At 49.0% G+C, this 19811-nt stretch overlaps 1 protein-coding gene across 1 annotated transcript; it reads left to right on the top strand.

The window, feature by feature from the left end:
- Window positions 1-5223: 5223 nt before the first annotated feature.
- SPRYD3 (SPRY domain containing 3) lies at window positions 5224-19732 on the top strand. The gene is made up of 11 exons (XM_008574829.1): window positions 5224-5333; window positions 6710-6856; window positions 7912-7987; window positions 8483-8607; window positions 8930-9065; window positions 9977-10162; window positions 16337-16486; window positions 16938-16995; window positions 17628-17747; window positions 17834-18006; window positions 18356-19732. The coding sequence occupies exons 1-11, from the start codon at window positions 5311-5313 to the stop codon at window positions 18488-18490; spliced, it is 1329 nt and encodes a 442-aa protein (XP_008573051.1). The 5' UTR covers window positions 5224-5310; the 3' UTR covers window positions 18491-19732.
- Window positions 19733-19811: the final 79 nt, after the last annotated feature.

The following is a 19811-nucleotide window of genomic DNA, read 5'->3' as shown; positions in this document are numbered from 1 at the left end:
AACAACATGGAATAGCCCAAACCAACACTTAAAAAGAAGAATAAAGTTGGAAGACTTACACTACCTGATTTCAAGGCTTAACTATAAAGCTACAGTAATAAAAACATACAGATAGAAAAACAGATCATTGGAATGGAATAGAGTCCAGAAGTAGATCCACACATATATGGTTAATTGATTTTAAATTAAAAACAAAATTGATCAATTGTTTTTTTTTTTTTTTTTTGGGTGGTTGGCTGGCCCAGTGGTCTGAACCCTTGACCCTGGTGTTATAACACTGTGCTGTAACCAGCAAGCCCCTCAATTGATTTTTGATGAAGATGTGCCTTAGGTTGAATATTGCCCCCAAACTTAATCCTCACTGTAACTATTGAGGGTGAGAAATCCTATTATGATAATGGAAAGGTGAGGCCTTGAAGAGATGATTAGATTGTAGGACCCTACTGTAGTGAGTGGATTAAAAATGGTGGTCAGGGGCCTGGTTCTGAGGGTTTTAAAAGAAGAGTGAATGAGGAGATTGGTCTCTCTCTGCTTCCACCATTTTGCAATGTGAGACCCCCTCGGTCACTGTTGCCACCACCAGATGTGTTCCTTGGACTTTGGACTTCCCAGTCTCAGAAACTGTAAGCAATAAATTTCATTTTCTTTATAAAATACCCAGTTCCAAGTATTTTGTTATAAGCAACAGAAATGGACTAATACAAGGTACAAAGGCAATTCAGTAGAGAAAGGATAGTCTTTTCAATAAATACTGCTGGAATAATTGGATATCCACATAGAAAAAAAGGAGCTTTGATCCACATTCACACCATATATAAAAATTAACTAAAAATCAATCATAGATTTCAAAAAATTACTAATGCATAACCTTAATTTAACAATGAGTAAACATCAGACAAAATGAAATTGAGGAACATTATGTGAAATAATTGGCTTATATGCTTCAAGAAAAACTGAATAGCTGTCTTTGGTTGGTGAGACTAAACAGACATGACAAATAAATGTAATATGGGATCCTGGATTGGATCCTATACAAGAATAAGGACATTAGTTGAATAACTGGCAACATTTGAATAAGGTCTGTAGCTTCTTGGTTGCTTTGGCTAAAAGAAAAGAAAAGAAAAGAAAAGAATGAATAAGGTCTGTAGATTACTTATTGCACCAGCAGTATTGTAGCAATGTTAATATCCTGGCTTCAATGATTGCACTACGGTTACATAAGATGTTGACACCAGAGAAAACCAGGTGAAAGGCATATGGAATTCCACATACTATTTTTGCAAGTCCAAAATTGTTTCAAAATAAAACATTTAAAAAACTAATTATAGACTTAAATGAAAACCTAAAACATACAACTTCTAGAAGAAAATATAGGAGAACATATTGGTGACTTCAGGTTAGGCAAAGATTTCTTAAATAGAACACCAAAGCATGATCCATAAAATAAAAACTTGATAAATTGTACAACTTCACAATTAAGAACTTCTACTCATTGTGTGACACTGTTAAGAGCATGACAAGACAAGCCACAGACTGGAAGAAAATACTTGTAAATCACATAACTGATGAAGAATTTGAGTCCAGATTATATAAAAGAACTTTCAAAATGCAATAAGAAACAACTCAATTTTTTAAAATGGGCGAATGATTTGAACAGACACTTCACCAAAGAAGATACATGGATGACAAATAAGCCTGTGAAAAAAATGCTCAACATCATTAGTCATTAGGGAAATACAAATCAAAACCACAAAGAGATACTGCTTCATACCCACTAGATGGCTATAATAAAGACAGTAACAAGTATGGTGAGTATGTGGAGAAATTGGAACCCTTACACATAGTGGTACATACCTATGAGAATAGCTAAAATGAAAAAGAATTACCATACCAAGTGTTGACAAAGATGTGGAACAACTGGAACACTCATACACTGCTGATAGGAATTTAAAATGATACAATTTGGGATGGCCCGTGGCTCCTTCGGGAGAGTGCGGTGCTGATAACACCAAGGCCATGGGTTTGGATCCCTATATAGGGATGGCCGGTTAGCTCACTCACTTTGGAGAGTGTGGTGCTGACAACACCAAGCCAAGGGTTAAGATCCCCTTACTGGTCATCTTTAAAAAAAAAAAAAATAAATAAAATAAATAAATAAATAAATAAATAAATAAAATGATACAACCACTTTGTAAAAGTTTGGCAGTTTCTCAAAAAGTTAACCATATGTATTAGTCCATTTCTGTTGCTTATAACAAAATATGTGGAACTGGGTAATATATAAAAAAGTGAAAGTTATTGCTTACAGTTTCAGAGGCTGAAAAGTCCAAAGTCTAGGGAATATATCTGGGGAGGGTCTTCTTTGGTGGTGGCTTTACAGCAGTGTAGGGGGGTCTTCCATGGCAGAAAATGGTGGAGCAGAAAGAGAGATAGTTCTTCATGCCCTCTCCTTTTAAAGCTCTCAGAACCACGCCCCTGACCACCATTAAACCATCAAATTAATCACCTCTTCAAGGCCCCACCTTTCAATTACCATAATAGAATTTCCTACCCTCATCAGTCACAGTGGGAATTAAATTTCTTTTTTTTTTTTTCCTTTTTGTCTTTTTTACTGACCGGTAATGGGATCGCAACCCTCGGTGTTGCACCTGCACCGCGCTCAGCCAGTGAGCAGGAACCGGTCTCCACATGGGATCCGAACCCTCGGTGGGAGCGCTGCCGTGCTCCCAAGCGGCGCACTCTCCAGTGCGCCACCGGGCCGGCCCAGGGAATTAAATTTCTAATGTATGGACTTTAAGGGGCACAATTCAAACAATCCACAGCACCATACATTTACCATGTGACCCAGACATTCACTCCTGGATATTTGCCCAATAGAAAATAAAATATATGTCCATACAAAGACTTGTACATGAATGAATATTCACAGTAACTTTATTTGCAATAGCCAAAAACTGGAAACAACCAAATGTCCATCAGCAGGTGAATGGACAAACACATTGTGATATATCCAAACAATGGCATACTATTCAGCAATACAAAGGAATAACTACTGATACAAGCAACAACATGGATAAATCTCAAGATAATTAGGCTGAATAAAAGAAGCAAGACCCCCCCACACCCAAAGAGAGCATTTACTATAAGATTCTCCTTATATGCCATTCTAGAAAATGCAAAAACTAGGCTAGTGACAAAAAGCAGATTAGAAGTTTCCTGGAGGGCTGGCTTGTGGCTCACTCGGGAGAGTGTGGTGCCTGATAACACCAAGGCCACGGGTTCGGATCCTATATAGGGATGGCCGGTTTGCTCACTGGGTGAGCGTGGTGCTGACAACACCAAGTCAAGGGTTAAAATCCCCTTACCGGTCATCTTTAAAAAAAAAAAAAAAAAAAAGTTTCCTGGAGATGGGAAGATTGGAGGGAGGTATTACAAATGGGCATGAAGAAACTTCTGGGAGGGATGATAAGGTCACTATCTTGATTGTGGTGCTATTTTCATGAGCGTATTCATAATTTATCAACGTGTACTCCTTAAATATGTATGGTTTCTTGTATGTTAATTATGCCTTGGGCTGGCTAGTTAGCTCAGTTGGTTAGAGCATGGTGTTGATAACACCATGGTCAAGGGTTCAGATCCCACCCTGGTTTGAATACAGGCCAGCTACCAAAACAAAAATGAATGAATGAATGAATAAATGAGTAAATAAATAATAAAGCCTCAGTAAAGCTGTTTAATCAAATACCTGTAGATGCCAAGAACAAATTACCAGGTACGTCCTGAGAATGTCAATTGATGGAGCATCCACCAAAAGGGCCAGCCTCATACCTGGAACTCGAAGATGAGAAAATCCTGAGTAGAATCACCAACCATCAATAACACTTTGGAAATACCTTCTGCCATCTCTCTCCATCTCAGACCCTACCCATGTACCTAGTTTCTGGAAAAAGACAGGGTGTGGGATAATCACGACTCCGAGAGCCACACTGACCAGTCCCTCTCCAACTGTCTTTGGGAAGAGCTGAGCTGAGGCTTGAGGTATTTTCATAACTCAGGAAGAGGAGTAGAAGAGAAGCAATGAAGGAATCCGAAGGAAATGGAGATGAGTTGGGGAGGGTAGCTATGCAGAACTGTGTAATCTCAGGGCTGGAAGGGAGCTAGAATAACGCATGCACCAATAATTCTTGTTTATGAATGAGAACACCAAGACCTTGACCTTTTAGTCACACAGAATTGGAGCTCTAATCTAGGTTTCTCTATTTCCTGTCTGTACTTATTTCCATCACGCCAAATGGCCACTGTGTATAGGATTCTAGATGATGGCTTCCCTTTCATTCAACACTTTACAGTACCTATTATAAGAATAGGATAGGTCCCCAGGTCTGAAGGACATAACAGTCTAGCAGAGACAGAGACACAAATGATTTTAATAATAAAAGCAAGGCTGTAATAAGTATTATAAATGAGATGCTACAGAGGAGGGGAAAATCTGTCTGGAATAGAGAGATTCGGTGATGGGAGGAACTACGGGGAGTCCTCATCCAGGACTCCAAACTCCCCAGAAGAGCAATAAACATCCTTCAGCAGGCGTTCAATAAGTGTTAGTGTCCTTCCTCCCTTTACGTTCTTTCCTTTAGTCTTACCAAATCCCTCTGTTCTTGAACAGCATGCCACTGTGCTTTTTGCAGTCGAAGTTCTCTCCTCCTGGAATGGAACGCCCTTCCCAGAATGAACTAATGGTGACATGAAATGGAGCTTGGAAAAGCATAAAGCATATGGTAACAGTTAAGAGCCCGGGCTATGGCGGCCAGCCGCCGGCTCCTCGTCTGTAAAAAGGTGATAATAATATTTATTTCATAAGGTTGTTGGGTGGATTAAAAGGGCATTTCTGTAAAGCTTTCAGCATCACGTCTGGCCCAGAAGAAGCGCTCAAGAAATACTCGCAGTTTGTATGAGCGCGCCGACCTTCGTCGCCCGCCCCGCGCCAAGCAAGAGCCGCCCGTGACCGCCTCTCGGGTGCCCTGGGCACTCAGCGCGGCGTCCTAGCCGCCACGTCGCCTCCTTCCACCCTCCGGGCGCCTGGGTTTACCAGACCCGACCCAGAGGTAGGTACCCGGTGTACCGGGCCGCGCCCCACATCCTGCCTGCATCCTCCGATTGGCTGCCTCAGGTGCCCGTCTTCGTAGATCGCTTCAGATTGGCCGAGGTGGGTGAGGGGCCGAGCCTCGGGGAGCGTAGGAAGGGCGGGGTCCCGGATGTGTGTGGTGGCGAAGGCCGAAGAGCTCGTGTGCGGAGCTGAGAGGCCTATGGATGAGGAGGACGCGGCGGCCCCGGTAGGCGGGGATCGGGGGCGGGGTCCCGGAGGCCTCGGGTCTCCCCGGAGCTCGAGGAGCCCGAGGCTGGAGGCGGGGGTCCTGGGCGGGGGCTCCGAGGCCAGGGGCGGGGCCTTGCGCTCTGGTTATTGGGCTTCTTCCCTCGGCGCACCCTCGGCTGGGGCCTGAGGAGAATGGGCGTAGTCATACTGACCGGCTGGTGCTCCCTTGCCCCCGGGTCTTGCCTGAGCGACCAGGCTGTGCCCCAGAGTGGAAGCAGGGCCCAGTGCGGCTGCCACTTGCCAGTGCTAAGGTTGTGGGGTTCTGGGCAACCACATGCTTTTAGGTCTGGGGCACCAGCATCTACCTGGGGTCAAGCCCTGGCTGAGTGCCTGAGAGGGGATTCCTAGGGCTGCCCCACAGGTGCTTGCTCCTCTGGGCCACGTGGTGGGTTTAGCTACTGCAGGAGAGCCGTAATATTCTCATTGGGATTGAATTTATCCCAGCCAAGACTTAACTGAGCACCTACTGTGTGCAAGGCACTCTCAGGCCTTGGTGGAACCCCTGTCCCAGGATTTGGGGATTGGGAAGAAAAGAGTACTTCACCTTTTTCTCACTTTTGGCCCCCAGGAAAAATTTATTCATTCATTCATATGTTGGCACTGCTGGTTGTTTAAATATCTGGATCATCTCACTCCTCTCCATCTTCACTGCTACCATCTTCATGGATGCCATCTTTTATCAGAACTGCTGGGATGGATGAAAATGGGATGAATTGCTGGGAGTGGGGGAAAGGGGAGTTACTCAAAGGGGGCTGAGGCTCTAAGAGATAAAAGATATCGGAATCAGAGAAAAAGACAGGACACTCAGAGGGAGAACTGGGGACACTGGGGGCCTACTTTACCATGATTACTTAGAAAATTATTTTCAAGCTTTGGGAAAAAGTGCTGTAGCTGCCCCCTCTTCCTGGAATGCCCTTTCTTGGATTTGCCACATGCTTGGCTTCTTTTCAACTCAAATGTCACTTCCTCAGAGAGACCTTTTCTGTCTACTCTCTTCCCCCACCCCCTTCATCACATCACACTTTTTTCCTCCACTGTATGAAATTGTCACTTCTATTTGTTGTCTGTCATACCCCCTGCCACCACTAGAATGGAATCCCTATCAAACCAGGAACCCCATCCATTTTGTTCACAGCCATATTCCTAGCACCTAGAACAGTACCCATAGTAGGAGCTCAGTAAATGTTTGTTGAATGACAGGGTGAAGCTGGGGATTGTTGAGGTTAATCTGGGCATCTGGCCTCAACTCCAGTGACCTCCACATTCTGGGTGGAGCAGGCTGAGGTGCTTGCTCAAGGTCCTGCTTCCTCCTCAATCCCCATCTCCCCTTGGCAGGTTTGTTCTCATGAACAAGATGGATGACCTCAACCTGCACTACCGGTTTCTGAATTGGCGTCGACGGATCCGGGAAATTCGGGAGGTCCGGGCTTTCCGATATCAGGAGAGGTTCAAACACATCCTTGTAGATGGAGATACTTTGAGGTAAGTTTAGGAAAGTGCTCCCACATTTTCCTTTCTGTTCCTGATCTTAGAGATGAAAAGAGGCTGTTTAAGAGGAAGGGGACTGTCTACCTACACTGGGAGGGGAGAAGCTCTTGACCCGGAGGCCTGTCTGAGTGGAGCAGTGTGTACTGCTTCATCTTGCACTCCCTCCTGCTTCTGTCACTGGGTGGCTCTGTCCTGGTCCAGCAAGAAAGGGGGCCTGCATGGATCTGTGCGAGTTGGGCATTGGAAGTGATCATATCAGATATAGGAGGCTGCTGGGATCTCAGGAGTTCCCCAAGTGGTTTGTTGAGAAGACTCCAGAGGGTCTATGGGGTGTCTGAATCTTCTGCCTACGTCTCAGGAATTAGGTTTGGCAAAGAGTGACCATTTCAAAGGCAGTGGATTTCCTGTTTTAGGAAGGACAGTTCTGTAGTGCTTCCTGCCCCTCACTTCCCATGTCTTTCCAACCCTTTGGTTTGTGCATGTTTGTTTTCTCTCTCTTTTCTGGCTTGAGTCCCATCCCTGATTCTTTCCAAGCCTAATTCTCTCACAAAGTTGTCACTGAAAGGGGAAGAAAGTAGTGTTATTTAGCCTGGAGGCAAGAAAGCTGAGGAGTGGGGACTGAATAACTGTTTTCCAGTCTATGAAGGGCTTTTGTACATTGGGTAGAGACCAGCCATTCTCCAGCTTCACTGAGGACAGAGGAAAAGGGCTGAAGCTGCAGCATGAGGGATTGAGGTTAGACAGGATTGTGAGACCCCTAATAGGCAACTAAGGGAGACTCTACATTCTTTTCCCCCTGGAAATGAAGAAACCAGGCTTGCATTGGTCTGGTGTGGGTTGGACCCTGGCTGGAGGCAGCAGGAGGGGTGGGTTGACCTTAAGTATCTTGACCTTAAGTATCTTGCTGTGGTGTCTGTGCAGATGTCCTGAAGTGTGGCCTGATGGATTCTCCTCTGTGCTGGCCCTTGCAGGGTGGGGATTGGGAGTGCTGAGGCCCTCCCCCCAACTCCTGGGCTAGGCTGCTAATGGACCCCCCATTCCTTCTTCAGTTACCATGGAAACTCTGGTGAAGTAGGCTGCTACGTGGCTTCTCGACCCCTGACCAAGGACAGCAATTATTTTGAGGTGATCGGGGCAGTGGGTGGGCAGAGCAGGGGGTGAGATCATTAAGCTCCAAGGAGCTCCTTTACTACATTCATGACCTGGTCCATTTAATTTTCCATTAGGGCTGTCCTGTTGGCTAGGAAAAGGGTGCAGGATTGATTAGCCCCTGATCTGAGAGAGAGGTACCCTGGGGTCCTGTCACCCTGCCCCTTCTGCTCTCTTGCCCTTCACCAAGTAGACTTTGACCCTTGTCCTTTCCTACCCCCTAAACCAATGCAGCATCTACTCCATCTCCTATCTTTTTCCAAAGCTTGGAAATAATTTTCTAAGCAGTCATGGTAAAGTAAGCCCCCAGTGTCCCCAGTTCTCCCTCTGAGTGTCCTTTTTCTCCGATTCCGGTATCTTTTGACTCTTAGAGCCTCAGCCCCCTTTGATCTCTAACTCCCCTTTCCCCCACTCCCAGTAATTCATCCAGTTTTCATCCCTGCTGACTGTGCCCTGTTGTCTTTCTTCCAGGTGTCTATTGTAGACAGTGGAGTCCGGGGCACCATTGCTGTAGGGCTGGTCCCTCAGTACTACAGCTTGGATCACCAGCCTGGTTGGTTGCCCGACTCTGTAGCCTACCATGCTGATGATGGCAAGTGAGTTGCCTCCTTTGGAACCTGATCCCTTTCCTATGGATTTGGGAATCTCAGATATAAAAGACTAACTCAGGGTGGTTTTTCCCATTTCTTCACCTATCTTGGGATGTTCTCATAGACTTTGCTAGTCAGGACAGGGAGGTGGCCTGGCTGCTACTCATAGAGGTTTTCAGATAGTGAGGAGGGTGGTGCTCATGCCAGGATGTAGGTGGGTACCATCACAGAGTGATTAGTAGAAGCAAGATGCAGCTGCAGCTGTCAGTGCTGGGGAGAAGTTCGGAGGCTAGGCTTGGGTCCAGTGTCCATGCTACTCTGTCCACAGGCTATACAATGGCCGAGCCAAAGGCCGCCAGTTTGGGTCCAAGTGCAACTCCGGGGACCGGATTGGCTGTGGCATTGAGCCTGTGTCCTTCGATGTTCAGACTGCTCAGATTTTCTTCACCAAAAATGGGAAGCGGGTAAGTGGGAAATTCCAGGTGGGATTTAAGTGGCTTGAAGCTCCCTAAGGATTTGTGGGAGTGATTAGGAAGAATCTGCTGGCTGGGGCCTGCCCAGGGGCCCATGTGCTCAGTTCTCATATCCTTCAGTTCAGCCTCAGAGTCTCCTGAAGTCTCCTGTGTATAGAAGACACCTTCCCTGCCCAGGGGAAGCTGGGACATTACCCAGATGATAGGTGTAGAGGGGTAGCATCTGTGCCTCAGCACTTTCCTGCTCCAGTACCTCCAGGAGTATTTGGCAGCAAGTCAAGAGACTTGTGTTTGCCTTTTAGCTCTGTGGATACCTTGCTTAGCCAGTAGTACTTAGCAAATTGTTAACCTTTTCTGTGCCTCTGTGTATTAGTCCGTTTCTCTTGCTTATAACAAAATACCTGGAACTGGGTAATTTGTAGAAAATGAAATTTATTGCTTAAGTTTCAGAGGCTGGGAAGTCCAAAGTCTGGGGAATACATCTGGTGAGAGTCTTCTTTGGTGGTGGCTTTACAGCAATGTGGGGGTTTCACATGGCAGAAAATGATGGAAAAGAATGAGAGACTCTTATGTGCTCTCCTTTTAAAGCCCTCAGAACCACGCCCCTGACCACCATTATTAATCTATTCACTAGGCATGGTCCTACAATCTAATCATTTCCTCAAGGGTCCACCTTTCAATTACCATAATAGGATTTCCCACCCTCAACAGTTACAGTGGGAATTAGGCTTATAATATGTGAACTGTGGGGGATACAATTCAATCAGTCCACAGCACTCTGTTCTTATCTGTCAGTGTGTGTGATATTTATTGCTTGCATCATCTTAAAAGTACCCTGGTGAGAATTAGATGAGCTATGGAAAAGTGAGCTGGGCAGCAACCACTCCTTTCCTCTGCTGCAGGTGGGCTCCACCATCATGCCCATGTCCCCGGATGGGCTGTTTCCAGCAGTGGGCATGCACTCGCTGGGTGAGGAGGTACGACTGCACCTCAACGCTGAGCTGGGGCATGAAGACGACAGCGTCATGATGGTGGACAGCTACGAGGATGAATGGGGCCGGCTGCATGATGTCCGAGTTTGTGGGACTGTAAGTAGGGGATATTGGCGTGGTGGGGGCGGGGTGGAGAGCGCTGGGCAGAATGCTTGTGGATTGCTTAGAATGGTGAGTGAGGACAGTGGCTTTTGTGGAGTTTTGGGAAATGGGGGTTTTGGCAGGATAATCTGGGTCCTTGACATGATTCTTTGAGTCCAGATCTGTGTTCTCCTTAGCACTGATTCTCTTGTCTTCTTTTCCTCTTCATTTGAGAACTCAGGTAGTGGTTTGGCCCTTGGAAGGAGCAGAAGTTCTCCTTTGCCTTGGTTCCTTCAGCTCTGATGCCCTCTGCTGCCCTGCACACCTGCCTGTGAGGGGCTGGGGGCTGATTTGGAGGCAGGATTCCTGGATCCCCCTTTTGGCTTGATCCAGTTCAGCTGGCCCAGGCTTTCCATCCACAATTCTGTGGGGCAGTTGTGGTCACAGTGCCACACATGTAGGGGAAGGGTCTTTGAGATCTTTTTTGAGTAAGCTTAAAGGTCAATCTTTTCTGTCTTCGCCTCCATCTTATAGAGGATAAGAATGGAAACAGATGAAGATTCATTGAGAATCCTTGAACCTCCAGAGCTTGCTTTATACATCTTCTCCTCATACTTGCTTTAGTCTCTCCCTGGATTTGAAGCTTTCTTGGGAACTGCATGGACCTCAAGAGGGAAATTCTTACTGTCTATCTTCCATACCCTGTGCTGTGTTGGGACTGAATGGAATGGATGCTGAGTCAAGGGTCTGGCCCTGACTTCTACTGGGCTGCTCAGGCCTCCTACTTAGAATTGTCCCTCTGCTGCCCCTTTCTCCTGGCCTGGCCTTTTTCTCCACCCTCTAGCCTTCTCACCCCAACCCGGGCTGTTTTCAACTCAGCCTTTGAGAGCAAAACAGAAGCAGTGGGGGGTGGGAGTGGATTATGAGCAAGGCCCCCCTTGTGGAGATCGAGGTAAATGGAACTCTGAGCAAAGGGCAGAAAGTGTGCCCTCCTGCTGTCTCTGCCACTCTGCACCACCTTCTGGCACTGGGATCCAAGGTCGCAGTGTTGCGAGCCAGCAGGCCTCAGATGCCCACTCCTTCACTCTCGCCTCTTTCTTTTCCGTTTTACCATCATTTTGACAGCATCTACAGAGTGGAACTTGGGACTGAGCCAGGGCGATGTTCCAGCTCTCATCCCTGACCTCTCCTCAAGAGTGTTTTCCTGGCATCCTTTCCCTGCCTGGACCTGTCCTCACTCTGCTCCCAGCTCCTCCCAGGCAATCCTTTCTAATTGATACAGAATCTTGTAGACATTTATAAATAGCTTCCCTCCTCCCCACCCTCCCCCTAGCACCCTCAGGCCACTCACTTGAGAATTTTTTCTCTCTTAGATGTAAGCTGTGAGTTTGGCTCTTCTCTCAGACCTTCACTGCACCTTGGGACAGCTGGCAGGGTGGGAGCCCTACTCACTTGCTGCTCAGGGCAGACTTGGGCATGAGTCTTTTGAGGGACATGCGCCACTTTCTGCTCTTGCCAACTATTCCATCTTTTAACTGAAGGTGACTTGCCTAGTTTCTTCCATCCCCTTGGGCCTTCCATTGCCACGTTGTCTCCTGGCTTCCCACCTCCCGTCCCTTCTTACCACTGCGGTATTTCTGACTGGGTGATCAGAGCTGTGTCAGCTGCAGGAGCCTGGGAGAGGTCATTTGGACCATGTCCATACTTCATCTTTCTGAAGATGTGTAGCATAGCTGTTTTTCCTCTTTGATCTTTCTGTTTTTTTTATGTCCCCCCCTGTTGGGGGTCCTTCCCTGGCACCCCAGACCCCAGCTGTTGTTGAAGCTTGTTTCTCCTGTCCTGGGTGATGTTCTCAATAGAGTGTCCTTTAGAACCATACAGGTGTGGGAGATGCTTTGATGTTACCTAGTGCAGGCTTTCTCGGTGGGGAGACTGTTGGCATTTTAGTTAGGCCAGTTCTTTTTTTTTTTTTAAAAAAGACTGGTAAAGGGATCTTAACCCTTGGCTTGCTGTTGTCAGCACCACGCTCAGCCAGTGAGCGAACTGGCCATCCCTATATAGGATCCGAACCCATAGCCTTGGTGTTATCAGCACCGCACTCTCCCAAGTGAGCCACACTGTCAGCACCACGCTCAGCCAGGCCAGTTCTTTTTTTTTTTTTTAAAAAAGACTGGTAAAGGGATCTTAACCCTTGGCTTGCTGTTGTCAGCACCACGCTCAGCCAGTGAGCGAACTGGCCATCCCTATATAGGATCCGAACCCATAGCCTTGGTGTTATCAGCACCGCACTCTCCCAAGTGAGCCACACAGTTCTTTGATGTGCAGGCCATTTAACATTCTCGGCTCCCAAACACAAGATGCTAGTAGCCCCCTCTCCTTGGCATTGTGACAGTCCAAAATGTGCCCACACATTCCTAAGTTTCCTCTTGTTTTGCTGTTGAAAAAACAGTCCAGGAGAAAAGTTAAGAGACTTATTTCAATGTCAAGCAGCAAATTAGCAGAACTAGGCTATTCATTCTTTGGCTCCTCTCCACTGCCTTTTCCACTGTAATATGTGCTGTTACCTCTACCCAAGCTGCTCTCCTGTGCCCATTCCTCTCCTCTTCCCACTCCCTTCCTCATGAGATGAATCTGGACTTCCTAGACTTAAATTCCCGCTTCCCTGGGATTCCCCTGTCTAGTTTTTTTAGCCAAGGCCCTTCTAGGTGTATTTACTTGGCTGCCTTGGAATTTTACTCCTGGCCCTTTCTCTCAGTTTTGGGGTCTCAGTAATCCTTTCTTCTCTCTTCTCACTGGTTTTTCCTATAAAGAAGAGCAAATTCAATTCCTGGCTCTTTTCTTTCTTTCTCCAACATTTCATTATGAAAAATTTCAAACATACAGAAAAAGTTGAAAAGAGTAATACAGCGAACACCCATATGTTCTTTCCCTAGCTTCAGTAATTATTAATATTTAGTTGTGCTTGTTTGATCTGAGTATCAGATGTGGCTCTTTCTTGAGTGGAATTCTTCCCCTGCTTCCTGTGGCCTCAGTTTCCCCTCCTAAAGAGAACCCCTCCCCAGAGCTCTGAGGGTGCTGAAGAATTGCTGCTATTTGCTCAGGGATGGGAGTGTTGCCCCTCACCTCATACCTGGCCCAGGCCTTGCAAGGTGAGGTCATGTGTAGAGGGTGGGGGACAGAGGGTACATCTGGGGGGTTAGACTCATTTTGTCTTTGTTCCCCATTCATAGCTCCTCTGACAACTCCATAGCAACAGACTACAGTTTTGGTACACAAACGGTGGTGAATGAGGCCCCACCTTCCCAGGGGTCCTCCCCAGACCCAACCCAGAAGGAGACCATGTTGGGGCCTGAGCTGGCTGGTGGGGAGCATGTTCTTGGTTCCTGTTGCAGCTGCTTCTGGGGCCTCAGGGCACTGAGCCTTCCCTTGCTCCTGTCAAGAGGGATTAGGGTCTCTGTTGGCAAGGGGAGGAGGGCGGATATGAGCAGGGGTGAAGTCGCTACTGGTACGAGGGAGGGTGTGGGGTGCAGGAGGCCTCTGCAGTTTCTGCTCTGGGGCATTGAGTCCACATTTTTGGCCTTTCAGGGCTTTGGTGGTGTGTATATGTTGGCAGGGAGCAGAGGGGCTTGAGAGCCCCAAGGAAATGGCTCCCTGTACCCCCACTAAAGATGTAGAGGAATATCCCTGTGGATTGGGTTGCTTCAGGGGGAAAACACTTGGGGTAGCATAATCTGGACAGTGGTCATCTATCCTGATTAGCCTAAGGGGCCATTCTAGTTGGAGGCAAGGGCTGAGATGAAAGGGCATTCCTTCTTTGTGATTGACAGTTGTAGTACAACCCCTTTTTCCTGATTTCAGGAGAGGTGGAAATGTGTATTGATTACCTGCTGAGTGTCAGGCTCTATGCAAAGCACTTGACACTCACTCATTCAGTCTTCTCACACATTTTTGGAGATGCAAGTAGTGTTATCCGTATTTCACTGTTGAAGAAACTGAGGTGTAAAGAGGTGAATGTAACTCGCTCAAGGTTAGTGGCTACTAAGTCACAGGAGCAAGGATTTGAATCTGGGTCTGTTAGGTTCTCTTTCAAACTGAGAGGCATCTGAGGCATAGATTGAGGGATCAGCATCAAGATCTTAGCAGTGCAGACCCCAGGGGCTAAACGTCCTGTCTCCTCTAGGTTCCTAACCACTGTAGTCCAAGGAGGGGGAGGAATGTACTGAAGAAAGGGTCTGTCAGGGAGGCCAAACTTTCCCTCAACTTCTGCTCCTCTGAGTGCTCTGAGAAGGAAGGCTCTAGTGGGCTTGGAGGACTTTGCCCAGGAGCAGGAGAGTAGATCACATGATTTCAGATGGCTCCCACCTGAGAGGTGGGTGGGTCCTCTCTTGAAGAGGGCACATTGTGCAGGGGCCTAGTCATCCTGAATGTCAGCAGTCTGTCTGAATGTTCTGTGGGAGGCAGGAGGGAAGTGGGTTTGAGAGTCCCATGTTAGTGCAGTTCATCCTCCTGACCTTTTAGCTTAAGGAAGCATCCCCACCCTAATCTTAGAACTGCAGCCGCTGCCTTCCTCAGGGCTGAGGCAGAGGGAATGCTTGGGCAGGTTTTTCCCAAGGATCAGGATCTGGATCAGCTGTATTTTGGCTCTGGAACTAGAGAACACTGTGTTTCCTACACTGAGGCCCATTGGATAGAGTGGGTCAAGGGCAGTTGTGGGGTACCCCACCCAGTTCTGCAGTGCTGGGTGGAGAGGGTGGGCTTGGGGCTGCTCTGACTGGGTGGAGTATAAACTAGTTAATGTGTATCAAGCCACACCCCTTCCTGTTTTCTCGGGAGAGATGCAGAGGAGGAACCCAGGCTGAACAGAGAACACACAGAGGATGGTGAACCGAATTCAAACAGTGTGGGCCTGGGTGTGGATTTAGGTGGTCTCTTGTGCACCTTGGGCTTTCCCCCTGATCCGCCCCCAGTTCTCTTTGGAGAGGAGGGCTGGGTGGACTTGAGGTGGCAGGGCTCTGGGGATGCAGGGCTGAGAAGGGCACTTGGTCCCTCTATTCCCACTCTCTGAAGGAAGTGGTAAGGATGTAGGACCAGCCTCTGCTGGAGACTCACACAGGCTTCCATGCTGGTGCAGGCGAGCATCAGTCCTTTCCTGTTCGGGCAGGAAGATTTATGGGGGTGAGAGGCCAGCGTCCGAAGGCTTGCCAGGGATAAGTGGAGGAGGTCCCCAGGGAGCATGCTTTTTTCAGGGCTGCAGGGGTGGGAAGGTAGAAGAAAGTTGAGGGGGAGTTGGGCTAATTAATGGCATTAAGGAATCCCAGGTGATGCTGAAGGTGGTGGAAACAGGGGATGGGGTTGAGTCATAGCCCCACTGTTACCATGACAGCTGATAAATAAATCCTCCCAGATTGGGGGTTGCTGTCCCATCATGCCCAGGCAGGACCATTGTGGGACTGAAGAGCCCTGAGAAGCCATCAGTCATCTCCTCTGTTCTCCTACCTCCCCACCCCTACTCCAGCTTGAAAGAGCAACGAGGGGCCAGAAACAGGAAAGGCTGCCTTCTATCTTCATTTTGACCTCTCCCCTCCCTCATGTTAAATGAAGGCGTAGAGCTGATCCTTCTGGGTTCCTGTGCTCCCCTCAGCATCTCCCTGATCCAGCTATGAACAGCTCTGTTCAAAGCTAAGTAAAACAAAGACCTTGAGAAATTATGTCAGTCCCATCTCAGACAGAATTGGCTTCTAAACTTGTCCCCTTCTCCCAAACATCTGGGGTTGGCACCTAACTTCTGCATCTTTCTGTCCCCATTAGGTCCCCTGAGAGAGTCATAAGTTTCCTTTCAGCTTAGTCTTTACTTCTCCTTTTCCTTGTATTCAGAGTCACTAGGGCAGACCTTTCCCAGCAGGGTTATTCAGGGAGGTGATGACCTAACCGAGGGCCCTTTGGGGGCTGTGCTGCTCTCCCCTGGCTCAGCACGGGGCTCTTCTTGCTCATGCTGTCCCCTTCACTGCCCTGCCCCATCCCTGTTTCTCCATGCCTGCCCAGAACTTGGAGGCCACATTGTGCCTCTAGGATCCTTTCCCTTCCAGCCAGAGGTTTTTTGTTAGACTCAGGAAACTGGTCTGATTTGGAACCATGTTTCCAGGTGGGTGCCGGTATGCCCCTGACTCCTACCTGGCTCTTTCCCCACAGCTGCTGGAGTACTTGGGGAAGGGCAAGAGCATTGTGGATGTGGGGCTGGCGCAGGCCCGGCACCCACTCAGCACCCGCAGCCACTACTTCGAGGTGGAAATTGTGGACCCTGGAGAGAAATGCTACATCGCCTTGGGGCTGGCTCGGAAGGTGAGCATGAGTGCTGGGTGTTTTTGCCTGCTCAGCTGCTCAGCTGGGAGGCTGTTGGGATGGGGTCAGGAAGCTCTTGGGGACTGGGGGCAGGGAGTGGGCAGGCTGTGGAGCAAGAATCTTAAGCTGAAATAGAACGTGGATGTATGTGTCTGCTGTGTAAGAGTACAGACCCTGTGTGACCAAGGACCTGAGAGTGCATGACTGTACCACACACACTGAGGCCTGGGGCTGGGGGCGGGGCGGCCTCTGGCTCTGGAGCTGAGCACCTTTCTCACCTTCCCTGGTTCCCCTGCAACCCCAGTGCCTGCTGGATGTGAGAGGCTGTGGGGCAGGTGGGCAGCTATCTGGGTTGTAGCCTGTTCCAAAAGATTGAAGATTCAGGCGCCACTCTCTTCTGTTCACATTTTTATGTGTGTACCATAGATTTTCTTTTTTCTTCTTGGTGCAGGATTATCCCAAGAACAGGCACCCTGGCTGGAGCAGAGGCTCTGTGGCTTATCATGCAGGTGAATAGAGGGCTGTCCTGGGGAAGGTGGGATTGTGGAGGAATGTAAAGGCATAGGGACATCCATTTTCCTGGTCTCCTCACAAATGGCCTCTTTCCTTTCCCTGCTATATCTGATTTTCCCTTCCCAAGCCACTTGTGCTTTCTCCTCATCTATGCTTTTCCACCTGGCCTCGAAAGCCAGGGGAGCAGGACAGGGGTGGAAGATCTGGGCCCAAACTGGACCTTCCAGGCCTCTGAGTTGGCTCCCTCTGTGTTCTTCCTGCAGATCCTGCAGATTCTTCATTTTCTTTTTTTGGTCTGCTTGGTTTCCTTTAGGGCTTTCTTTAGAAGAGGGCCTTGAGTTCCTGGTCCTGTGCTGCCCTCCCCTCTTCTTAATGCTCATTTCTCCCCTAGGGACTCTTCTCCTCTCTCCCAGCCAGCACCCTGAGTGGGTTTCCCCTTTAGCTCCTCAAGCCGAAGGTGCCCCCTTCCCATATCTGTCTCTCCATCTATGTTTCATCTTGTCCCCTCCCTTCCTCTGAGCCAGCAAGGGGGTAAGGAAGTGTTCAGCTTTGAGCAGGGGCTGCTCTGGGGGGTGTAGTGTCAGCCCCTCCTACTCCAAGTGTGTGTCCTCTCCCCTCCCTCCAACAGATGATGGGAAGATCTTCCATGGCAGTGGTGTGGGGGATCCCTTTGGGCCACGCTGTTACAAAGGGGACATTATGGGCTGTGGAATCATGTTCCCTCGGGACTACATTCTGGACAGTGAGGGTGAGTGGGGTGGGGGTGGCCAGCCAGGCTGCCCAGGGCAGGGGGTGGGGGAGAACCGCAGGAGCTCAGGTTTCCTGGTCTCCTAGGAGACAGTGATGACAGTTCTGACACAGTGATCCTGTCCCCGACTGCCCGGGCCGTCCGGAACGTCCGGAACGTCATGTACCTGCACCAGGAGGGGGAAGAGGAAGAGGAGGAAGAAGAAGAGGAAGAAGATGGGGAAGAGATAGAGCAGGAGCATGAGGGCAAGAAGGTGGTGGTGAGTGGGGGACTTTAGGGTTGGACTAGGGTTCTTGGGCCACGGCAAGAGCCCGGTGTTACTGGGGAACAGAACTCTGAGCCAGTGTAGGAAAGAGGGGAAGGTCTGGCACCGCCCTTGGGAGTGTTGGGAGTACAGGAGCTGCTGAGATGGGGAGACTGCGGTTGGAAAGCTGTTTCCCAGCCTCAGGGCGCCCTCTTGTGGTTGCTTCCTGTGTCACCCTTGGTGTCTCCTCCAAGTGCATGCCGGGAGTGGGAATGATTGGGGTTCAGGCTAGCGTAACTCCAGCATCCTCCTAGAAGAGGCCAGAGCCTGCCTGCTCCATTCTTCTCTCCACCTCCACCCTCAGGTTTTCTTCACCCGAAATGGCAAGATCATTGGGAAGAAGGATGCTGTTGTACCTTCTGGAGGCTTCTTCCCTACCATTGGAATGCTGAGCTGTGGGGAGAAAGTCAAAGTAGATCTGCATCCTTTGAGTGGCTAGGGGCTTCTCCTTCAGACCTGCCCCTTCTTCCTCTCCTCACCCTTTTCAGGACCAGGTATCCAGTTTCTGACTTCCCTGAGAATTTGCTTACCCAACAGGCCCTAGGGGGTGCATAGTCACTCTGCCTCCTACAAGCTCAGGCTCCTGTCAAGCTCTTCTGTGCCCACATTTTTGACCTGGTGCTGCCCCTTTTATCAGTCCCTGGACCCGAGTCCCTGGTTGGACAGGAATAGGCCCACAGCAGTGTTAATATGTGGTTTGGTTGCACCTGCTTTGGTCAGTGGGCTACTGGATCTCCCTTTCCCTCACTGGCCCAGTGTATGTGGAGAGGAGCAAGCACCCTGTCTTAGCTGCTAAGGCATGATGCTTTGCAGAGGGCAAAATAGAAAAAGCCCCCTCCCCTACTTACTGTAGTATTTCTCCTTGAATCCTTTTTTGTACCTTGCCCTCATTGTGTGACCCAATTGCTGCTGTCATCCCCCTGGTTGGACTAGGGGGCCTATCTTGGATCATCTCTCTCCTTTCACTGGCTGCTGCCCCAAGATGACCCCTCTAGAGTTTCCATTCTTTGCCCTGAGAGCTGGCTTTCTCACCCTTACTGGCTTAGGCACCATAGTCCCACAGAGAACCTGAGTCTCTGGCTGCTCCTCTTCCCACTGTACATACACACAGATGGGTGCCCTTACATGTTTAAGAGAGAGGGGCTATGAGATGGTGGGAGACTGGCGCCTCTGCTCCTCTCTTCCTCCTGCCTGGCACCTTTGTCTCTAGTTCTCTGGGATGGAGCTTAGGCTCTGGGGCATGTCTCTTCTACTGTGGCAAGGGCAAGACCCCAGGGCCTTAACCGAGTGAGCCCAGAGGGGCAGCTTGGCCCCTTACTCCCCTTGACCTGCCCGCACCCTGCCCTGTGCCCCAGCTTGCTGCTTGTGCCAGTTGCCTGTTTTGCTTCAGTGTTTGATTGTAACATTTACATATATCCTCCCCACTGAGCCCTCATATCTCCTTCTACCCCCTTGACCCCTGAACCCCTCCTCATAACAGTGACTTCTCCTGGCAGGAAGAGGGAGCAGGAGCTGTTGGCTTTGGTTTGCACAGAGTGGGTAGGGCTGTGGGGAAAGAGGGTGAGCTGTTGTGCTGCTTGGCCCTTCTTTCAGGCTCTGCGCTATGATGTATGAAATGTATGTACAGACCAGAGATGTTTATACAGCCAATAAAGACGGAGTTTCTGTATTTATCAGTCCAGCCAGAACAGGAATTCTTTCCAGTATCCTGGGCTGGAGGGTAGGGGAAGCCAAGGGCAGCTAGCCCACTGAGATGTGGC

This window comes from Galeopterus variegatus, unplaced genomic scaffold (assembly GCF_000696425.1).
Source record: "Galeopterus variegatus unplaced genomic scaffold, G_variegatus-3.0.2 Scaffold1111, whole genome shotgun sequence".
Lineage (NCBI taxonomy): Eukaryota > Metazoa > Chordata > Mammalia > Dermoptera > Cynocephalidae > Galeopterus > Galeopterus variegatus.
The sequence above is the reverse complement of the archived record's forward strand: the minus strand, read 5'-3'. Positions and strand labels throughout refer to the sequence as shown.

What these genes read in the sequence shown, in the direction of transcription:
- SPRYD3 (XM_008574829.1), top strand. Translation starts at nt 5,311, where the DNA reads ATGAGGAGGACGCGGCGGCCCCG. An exon ending in AGGACAGCAATTATTTTGAG is followed by an intron (nt 7,988 to 8,482) that starts GTGATCGGGGCA and finishes TCTTTCTTCCAG; the next exon opens with GTGTCTATTGTAGACAGTGG. An exon ending in ATGTCCGAGTTTGTGGGACT is followed by an intron (nt 10,163 to 16,336) that starts GTAAGTAGGGGA and finishes CTTTCCCCACAG; the next exon opens with CTGCTGGAGTACTTGGGGAA.